Consider the following 9833-nt stretch of genomic DNA (forward strand, 5'->3'; position numbering starts at 1 on the left):
CAAACAACATGCAGAAGAAACAGAGGGCTAACATAGCGGCGAGAGAAGAAGAATAAAAACAAAAAAAAACAGTACTCAATTCTAATGGCATATGAAAACAGAAAACATGAGCCCCATGGAGAGAGTGGTTGGTTCCCATATGTGGCTTTGAGTTGTGTGTGAGACTATCTCACCTTCCTCTCTACTTATAATGGTTTAATTGCTACACCTTACTAATAGCCAGCAGACAAGTAAGTCAACCAAAAATGCTCCTAGACGATTAATGAGGGGCATGATGGACTGTCGCCTCGCTGCATAATGAGTCCTAAAATTGGTAGAAGTGACAGTTTTTCAAATCGAAGACGTGATCTTCCGGCGCTGCAGAACAAAGTTTCTAGTATGAATTAGCAAGTGTCGATGTCACTCTAGCTAGACCAAAGTGTGGCGACAATTGCACTTTGCTCTTAGTAGCGGATCACCGAGTGAGACACGGCTCAGCTGGTTTCGCAACCCTGTCTCAACGTTCGCGGAGAGAGAGATCAGGCAACACGGAACCACACCGACGGCGTGTGCTTGCGTACGCCGAGCTCGTGCGCTGTGCACAGCAAGCGTGCCGCCGCCCACTGTGCGTCGCCCGGAATCCTCTCCAACCGCCGCGCCGGTAGCTCGGCCTATAAATTGGCTTCCGCGCAGCAGCCAGGCTCCTCATCTCGCTCCCGCAAGCCACAAAGCAACATACTAACAAGCACTATCCGTGTGTCTCTCGCTCGTGCAAGGAAAGAGGCAAGCAAAGCTTCGTTCCAGCATGGCCAAGCCCAGCACCAGCAGGCTGCTCTTCTCGCTCTCGCTCGTCGTCCTTCTGCTCCTCGTGCAGGTGAGAGCAGACACGACACGAGCTTGGTTAACTAAAGCGCTTCTCTGATCGATGATATATATACATGCATTGTGCTAATTGGTTTGTATCCTGCTTGTTTTAATTGATTTCTTGGCGTTGTGCAGACCACTGCTCCCCATGGACAGGCTGATGCCATCGGTAAGACCTGCTGCATGCATTCGTGTGATTCTAGCCCGTCTCTTGTTGCTCTGAATGAACATGCATCATGCATGTCGATCAAAATACATACTGACGATGCATGAGCAAATGATGTTTGTTGGGGTGAACGCGTACGCAGACTGCGGCGCGAGCTGCGCGTACCGGTGCAGCAAGTCGGGGCGGCCCAAGATGTGCCTGAGGGCGTGCGGCACCTGCTGCCAGCGCTGCGGCTGCGTCCCGCCGGGCACCTCCGGCAACGAGGACGTCTGCCCCTGCTACGCCAACATGACAACCCACGACGGCAAGCACAAGTGCCCGTGAACAACCGTGCATCCCGGCCACTCCCAGCAGCATCAGCCGCTACCAAGACATGCATCATACTGCTTCATTCTACCTATATATAGCTGCTACTACTACGCCATCCGTACGTCCATCCGTCATCAGGTTCATTGCTGTGTACGCGTGCTTTCAGCTACCTGTAGTAATACCTACCATTACTCTGAATTAACGAAAATCAAAGCTCTGTATTCCGATCATACGACGTACGTACATGAATAAACACAAGATATAAAACTATACTAGTATGAGAATATGGTGTTTGGGTGACGCTGCTCCGACAGTGTCCACACACATGCAGTGATAGATTAGCTGGGCTATGGATATGGTCACTTCAAGCACCAGCACGTACTTCACTTATTCCTGTGTACGAATGGCACGCGTGTTGAAATCCTAGGACGTGTAGATCAGTGGGTAGATCCTTAGAAAAACAAGTAGTTTAACCTAGAACTTGAACTAGAGATAGAGAGAGAGGAGTAGACGTGGCTGACCATCGGACTTGGAGGAGGAGCTGGTCATGGCGTCGGCGGCGGTGAAGGGAGGGGGGGGGGGGGGAGTTGGCGACATAAGCTCGGCGGCGGTAAAGACGGCGGTGAAGCTTCCCGTCGCCGTCAACACATCCTCTCGATCGGACTAGGGTATGTAGGTGGGGTTAGTGGCGGTGGTGAACCTCGTACCGTGAGCCCCGGCCCCCACCTCCTTTATATAGCGCTGCGCGACGGGGGCCCACCAACCATGGTTCAGTTGGACGCCCCCGATCAGGACGTGAGTCAGGGTCCGACTCGGTCGTTGGACCGAGCCGGTGGAGATCAATCCAACATTCTCCCCCTTGATCTCAATTTATAACTTAAACTTAAAATACTTATCTCTTTTTCCATTCCATCACAGATTAGTGCATAAAGCGTGTCTCATCACAACGATTAGTACCATTAGATTAACAGCTATAATATACCTCTCTGTTTAGAAATAGATTCTTAACTAGGCCCTTATTATCGAGGAATCATAGGCTTTCTCATAAACCTATGCTGGCTAAGTGTTCTCTGAACACATTGAGCGGTAAGCCTTTTGTAAGCGGATCCGCAAGTATTTTCTTTGTACTTATATGCTCGAGACTAATAGAATGATCATGTACTTTGTCTTTCACAACATAAAACTTTATGTCAATGTGTTTGGCAGGGCCACTTGACTTATTGTTGTGAGCATAACATACTGCTGGCTCATTGTCGCAGTATAATTTGAGTGGCTTATGGATGTCATCGACCACTTTCAACCCGGGCATAAATTTCTTTAGCCAGTGCACTTGCCCCGTGGTCTCATAGCATTCTATAAACTCAGCATACATCGTGGACGATTGTTGATGCGGGACCCACGGGATACACCGCAAGGAAGAGAGGAGATCTAGTTTGATTAGGATTCCTCCCATGTAATCCTAGTAGTAATACTACCCTGTAATCCTACTAGGACTCTACATTGTAAACCGACTAGGACTCTGGCCTCCTGACTATATAAAGGAGGGCAGGGCTCCTTAGATGGGGAGAGCAGAAGAGAACGTAAAACACAACACTTGACAATCAATCCAACGCAAAGGCTAACGCCGACTGGACGTAGGGCTATTACTCGATCACGGTCGAGGGCCCGAACTAGGACAAATTGACTGTCTCTTGCATTTACCATTGAGTTCTGCATACGCCGAAGCCCGAACAAACTGCCCCGGGTACCCCCGCGGCAGGCTATCGGTGGTGAAACATCGACAACTGGCGCGCCAGGTAGGGGCTTTCGGCGAATTTGCATCCGAGAGCTCGACGGATCTCGACAACATGATCTTCTCGATGGGATCAACCTTCATCTTTGGTTCATGGATCTGCGAGGCAAGCGACGATGGCAAGCTCCAAAGCCGCCTCCTCAAAGACTTGGATCACCTTGAAGACCTTTCTATTTCGACGACTACGACAGATCAACTCGCTGGAAGATTCGCGCAGCTCGTGATGTCCGATCCAACTCAGATTTCGTGGTTTTGCGCATCTGACTCAAACTCAAGCTCCGCATCTGAGATGGAGTCTTTACCGAGTTTTTTTGAGAAACCAAGTTCTTTTCCGGTGGGGCTCCAGAGCGTGGCCTTAGCCAATCAAGAAAACAACTCGGAATACACTCAGAGTCCTTTCAAGAAGTCAGGTCCTTTTCCGTTCGGACTCCACAACATGGCAAAATCTTACCAGGCACGGCTCGAAGGAACCCTTGATCTGGTGCTTAGAATGCCACTAAAAGGAGCTTAGGAAGGTCTCGTACTAACTATAACATCTCAAGACTGCATCGTCCACTGTCTAGGTTCTGTTCCTGAGGACAGCGGTACCCAACTAGTCGGCACGACGACGACAGCAATTCTACCCTACCAAGAAGGAGATTCGATCTGCGATCTTGAAGCCTCTACTAAAATCATCAACAACTCCGACAGTGTGGAAACCAACACCGATAACAGAACAATTCACGTACGAGAAGTATTCATGGTTCGTCGTCCTCGATCACCATTGGTCCCCCTAGAAGCACCCGACATCAGGTCATCGGATGAATTTGAGTCCAACATATCACCCTTTATCCAGGGGCATGATGGTGAGACCGAGAATCAGAGGCAAGCCAGAGAAAGAAGAAACAAATTGAAACAAGGACACCAACACTGTGCTAGGCAGCGCAAGGAAGCTTGGATCAAATATGAGTCAGATCTGGCTGAGTACGATAGAAGAAAATCAGAACAAGAAGTCAAAGAAAGACGCGCGGCGAATACACCCTACAATAGGATCCGAGAAGCACTAGAAGAACTCAGAGCAACATCACTTACCAGTGAAAAACAGGAACAGCTCTGGGACCTCTTCCGATCAGCAGCCCTATGGACGCACGACAGAAGGACCCGCTCAAGACTACCTACCAGGTCAACATCTCATAGGAAGGAAGATCAAAATCAAAGGAAGTCCGCTTTCGAGAGACTTAGACCAAGTGGAAGTCACAATAGAGAAAGTAGAAGGGACCATAGTCAAAACTACCGAATCGAACAACCAAGGAAGATCAGAAGTGAAGCACCCATTCAGACATCCCTGCAGAACTACTCTCACCAAAACGACAGTTGGCAGGAAGGAGATGTCGAATCATAATACAAAGAAGCCGGAACGCACGATAGATTCCCCTATTTTGCAAACAGACTTGCTTCAATACGACTACCTCACAAGTTCAAGCCGTCCAACCACTCTAAATATGATGGCAAGACCGAACCAAGGCAGTGGCTCAGGATTTACTCACAGTCGATTGAACTAGCCGGGGGAGACGACGATATCAAGACCTTGTTCTTTCCCATGGCCCTAGAAACCATGCCCCTCCAATGGTTCGACAAATTAAATCCAGGGTCAATTAGAAATTGGGAGGACTTGCAAAGAGTTTTCTGTGAAAATTTCGTGGGTATCATTATGCACCCCATCACCCACGCAGAATTAAAAGGACTCAAGTAGAAAGGGAGCGAAAGTCTCAGAGATTACTATCGACGATTTGGCGAACTACGTGCTCAAGTACATGACATCACCGAACGAGAAGTAATCGAAGCTTTCTCTCACGGAATCATGGCTAGGTGGCAATTTTAGGACTTCTGCAAAGAAAATCTGAGAAACAATAAAGAATTCAGACGCACAGTAGAAAAGATGATTACTGCAGAGGAGAAGACACGAGAGAGGTTCTTGGATAGAAACAACTGAGACAACCCGGACAAACAAAATCATCGAAACATCGTCAGCTGGCGCGTACAAGTTGATAACTGAAGATGGAAAAGAAGTTAACAATACATGGCACATCAGCCAACTAAGAAGATTCTACGCATGAAAACAACTCAAGGAAGAATATATATACAAGCCACAAGAGATCAACGTTTATGATCAATAAAGATGGTGTTCCTCGACAACATAAGTCTTATTATGGCTTTCCTGGCCGAGAGCAAAAGAGCTGAAAAGATGCTTGAGCCCGCCGATGAGGGTAGCTAATAAGCTAACACCCGAACCAAAAAGCAAAATGGATGAAATTATGCCTGAGCATACCGGCCGAGAGCCAAAGAGCTAAAAAGATGTTTGAGCCCGCCGATGAGGATAGCTAATAAGCTAACACCCGAACCAAAAAGCAAAATGGCTGAAATTATGCCTGAGCATACCGGCCGAGAGCAAAAGAGCTGAAAAGATGCTTGAGCCTACCGATGAGGGTAGCTAATAAGCTAACACCCGAACCAAAAAGTAAAATGGCTGAAATTATGCCTGAGTATATCGGCCGAGAGCAAAAAAGCTGAAAAGATGCTTGAGCCCACCGATGAGGGTAGCTATTAAGCTAACACCCGAACCAAAAAGCAAAATAACTAAAATTATGCCTGAGCATACCGGCCGAGAGCAAAAAAGCTGAAAAGATGCTTGAGCCCGCCGATGAGGGTAGCTATTAAGCTAACACCCGAACCAAAAAGCAAAATGGCTGAATTATGCCTGAGCATACCGACCGAGAGCAAAAGAGCTGAAAAGATGCTTGAGCCTGCCGATGAGGGTAGCTAATAAGCTAACACCCGAACCAAAAAGCAAAATGGCTGAAATTATACCTGAACATACCGGCCGAGAGCAAAAGAGCTGAAAAGATGCTTGAGCCCGCCGATGAGGATAGCTAATAAGCTAACACCCAAACCAAAAAGCAAAATGGCTGAAATTATGTCTGAGCATACCGGCCGAGAGCAAAAGAGCTGAAAAGATGCTTGAGCCCGCCGATGAGGGTAGCTAATAAGCTAACATCCGAACCAAAAAGCAAAATGGCTAAAACAAGCAGTTGTCTGACTACTCGTCACAATTTCCGACTACTTTGGCTGCGGTGACCAACTACTCGACAGCTCATGTCCAAGTACTCGTAAGCTGATGCTCGGGGGCTACAACCACTGGGGTCTCCTAAGCGTAAAATGTTAGGATCGCGCACTGATTCTACCACGCAACCGTCAATCAAGCTAAGTCATGGTTTAATATTTTTTTCAAATATTCTTTAATCATCATATATCTCTAGATATTATCCATATGCCTCCGTGGCTCTACTACAGTTGATTTACCTGGGTCGCTGAGGCCTTAATCCTTGAAGCCTACTCGCCGAAAAGGGAACCATTTTCTAGACCACGTCATCAAATAAGGAGCTCGCCCACCGCTGGCTGCCTTACTTGGCCACTACTTCGTTGGGTGAGACACACGCCCCACGCTGTCTTACTCGGTTGCTGCTCTAGAAGTTGCCAAGATGTCCGACTACTCGGCCACGATGATCGACTACTCGGTTGGGGTGATCAACTACTCGACAGCTAAGGTCGACCTTGTTGCGGTGATTTGGAAATTCTAAGGTGGGGGTGATATGGGGTCTCCGGTGAGGGGACTGCCCACCCAAAGCCTTTTGATGGATTATCTAGGTTGCCTTACTTGGATCGGATCATGGTCGAACGAGAAGATTTTGCGTCAGCAAGATGAGCACGAATATGAGGATGCACGTGCATATTTATATGTACTTTCATTACTCAAGCGAAACAAAGGAAGAGGCATGGCATACAGCAGCATGCAAGAAGACATCAAGCACACAAGATAATTATGGAAAGTACTCGGTGGCGCAACTGTGTTGACTTGCAATGGTATATGGATGGCCTACTATAGTTCGCGGGTTACTTGGATACACCCTTGAGAATGTCTACAAGATCCTACATATCCTCAGAAGAGGTTTTCAGTTCTTTGAATAACTCAGATTCAAGACCCTCCAACTTTTTGTTCCAAATAGCAAGAGGCTCGAGGGCTACACTCAGTGAGTGCACTTTTTCTTCCAAAAAGCGCACATCACTCAGAAGACTTCTTCAAGATAGGAGTTTTCAAACAACATAAGATTCAAGACCCTCCAACTTTTTGTTTCAAATAGCAAGAGGCTCGGGGGCTACACTTAGTGAGTGCACTTTTTTCTTCAAAAAAGCGCACGTCACCAAGAAGACTTCTTCAAGATAGACCACTTCAAGGCCTCACAACAAAAAGAACCCGGACCGAGCTATATTCGAGTTCTTTTTGATAAAGAACCCGGGTATATGCTCGGGAGCCCTTCGACGAAGAATCAGAGCAATTTCAAGACAAGACCCTCTAGCTCCTTGTTTCAAATAGCAAGAGGCTCGGGAGCTACATCAAGATGAGAGTATTTTTTCTTCAAAAAAGCACACACCACTCGAAGATCCCAAGAAGCGCTATATGGTTTCACTCAAGAAAGCACTCGAACGACGCTTGTTCCTACTCGGCAAGACCTGAAGGAACAAGACGAAGCTTCCAGAGCTCAACCATGAAGTGCTCGGGGGTTTGTCGATGTGGGGCCCACGGGATACACCGTAAGGAAGAGTGGAGATCTAGTTTGATTAGGATTCCTCCCATGTAATCCTAGTAGTAATACTACCCTGTAATCCTACTAGGACTCTACATTGTAAACCGACTAGGACTCTGGCCTCCTAACTATATAAAGGAGGGCAGGGCTCCTTAGATGGGGAGAGCAGAAGAGAATGTAAAACACAACATTTGACAATCAATCCAACGCAAAGGCTAATGTTGACTGGACGTAGGGCTATTACTCGATCACGGTCAAGGGCCCGAACCAGGATAAATTGACTGTCTCTTGCATTTACTGTCGAGTTCTGCATACGCTGAAGCCCGAACAAACTGCCCCGGGTACCCCCGCGGCAGGCTATCGGTGGTGAAACATCGACAATGATGTAGTGACGGTTTGCTTGGAGATTTTCTAGAATATAACCTGATGTGGATTTTGTATCATCTATATCTCCCGCAAAATCTGAATCTGAATACCCTTCTATATATAGGGAACCAGATCTTCTGTACATTAGCATGAGACCTTTTGTGCCTTGCAAATAACGCAAAGCTTTCTTTACTATTCTCTAGTGTTCTATTCTTAGATTACTCTGATATCTATCAAGTATCCCGGTAATAAAAACTAAGTCAGGGCGTGTACATACTTGAGCATACTGCAAGCTTTCTACAACTGAAGCATATGAAACCACTTTTATTCGATCGATCTTATATTGGTTCCTAGGACATTGGAATTCCCCAAAACTATCGTCCTTGACTATAAGAGCGGGTGAAGGCTTACACGCATGCATATTGTATTTCTTTATAACCTTTTCTAAGTATGCCTTTTGCGATAATTTTAAAACCCTCTTTCTTCTATCTTTGTGAATCTCTATTTCTAAAACAAACGAAGCTTCACCGAGATCTTTCATACCGAAATTTGAGGACAAGAACTTTTTTGTCTCTAGTAGTAGATTAACATCACTACTAGCGAGTAAGATGTCATCCACATATAGGATTAGGAAAATGAATTTCCTATTCTTGAACTTTGTATAAATGCAATTGTCCTCTACATTATCTTTAAACCAAAACTTTCTTATTGTTCCATCAAACTTTAAATATCACTGTCTAGAGGCTTGTTTCGATCCATAAATGGATTTCTTCAAGCAACATCCCATACGTTCTTTTCCTTTTACGACAAAACCTTTTGGTGGTTCCATATAAACATTTTCATCCAAATCTCTGTTAAGGAAAGCCGTCTTTACATCCATCTGATATAATTCTAAATTATAGTGTGCCACTAATGCCATTATGATTCTAAAAAAATCCTTGTACGAGACTGTAGAAAATGTCTCATTATAATCTATTCCTTCTCTTTACGTAAAGTCTTTCTCCATAAGTCGCGCTTTAAATCTTTCCACATTCCCTTTGGACTCATATTTAGTTTTGTAGACCCATTTACAACCTACTGTCTTGACTCCTTTAGGATTTTTTCTAAGTCCCAAACACCGTTGGTGCTCATTGATCTCATTTCATCTTACATGGCTTCAAGCCACTTCGACGAGTGAGCGCTTCTCATGGCTTCTTCAAATGAGGTGGGATCACTCTCCATTTGAAATTCTTCACATTCATAGATTTCATCGTCATCAAGAATGGCTGGTTTTCTTGCTCTTTGAGACCTTCTGGGAGCCTCATTAGTTGGCACTTGTTCCATATGGGGCTATTGATGCTCTTCCTCATATGCGACAACGGGTTCTATAGGATCATGAAGGATAGGTTCCTCATGTTCATTTGTTGTTGCCACGAGAGAACTAACAATAGGTATTGTCACTGCAGAGTCATGTATGTTGGTGCAGCAGCAACAGATAGTGAGAAAAATGGCTCTTGAACCATCGGAGTGGACATGTATACCCGCTTCTCCTCAAAGTTAATTTCTCGCGCTTCCATGCTCCTCTTGATCATATTATCCTCTAAGAACACATCGTGTCTTGTTTCTATAAACTTCATATGTCTGTCCAGATAGTAGAAATGATAATCTTTTAACTTATCTGGATAGCCAATGAAATGGCAACTAACTATTTTGGAGTTTAGCTTCCTAATATTTAGGTTAAATACTTTAGCCTCAG

The 9833-nt window shown here is 45.7% G+C and overlaps 1 protein-coding gene across 1 annotated transcript; it reads left to right on the plus strand.

Annotated features, from left to right (window-relative positions):
• The first annotated feature begins 696 nt into the window (after positions 1 to 696).
• Positions 697 to 1588, plus strand: LOC136513412 (cypmaclein-like). The gene is made up of 3 exons (XM_066507419.1): positions 697 to 853; positions 979 to 1012; positions 1152 to 1588. Exons 1-3 carry the CDS (start codon positions 785 to 787, stop codon positions 1331 to 1333), a joined length of 285 nt encoding a protein of 94 aa, XP_066363516.1. The 5' UTR covers positions 697 to 784; the 3' UTR covers positions 1334 to 1588.
• Positions 1589 to 9833: the final 8245 nt, after the last annotated feature.

Source organism: Miscanthus floridulus, chromosome 16, assembly GCF_019320115.1.
Source record: "Miscanthus floridulus cultivar M001 chromosome 16, ASM1932011v1, whole genome shotgun sequence".
Classification (NCBI taxonomy): domain Eukaryota; kingdom Viridiplantae; phylum Streptophyta; class Magnoliopsida; order Poales; family Poaceae; genus Miscanthus; species Miscanthus floridulus.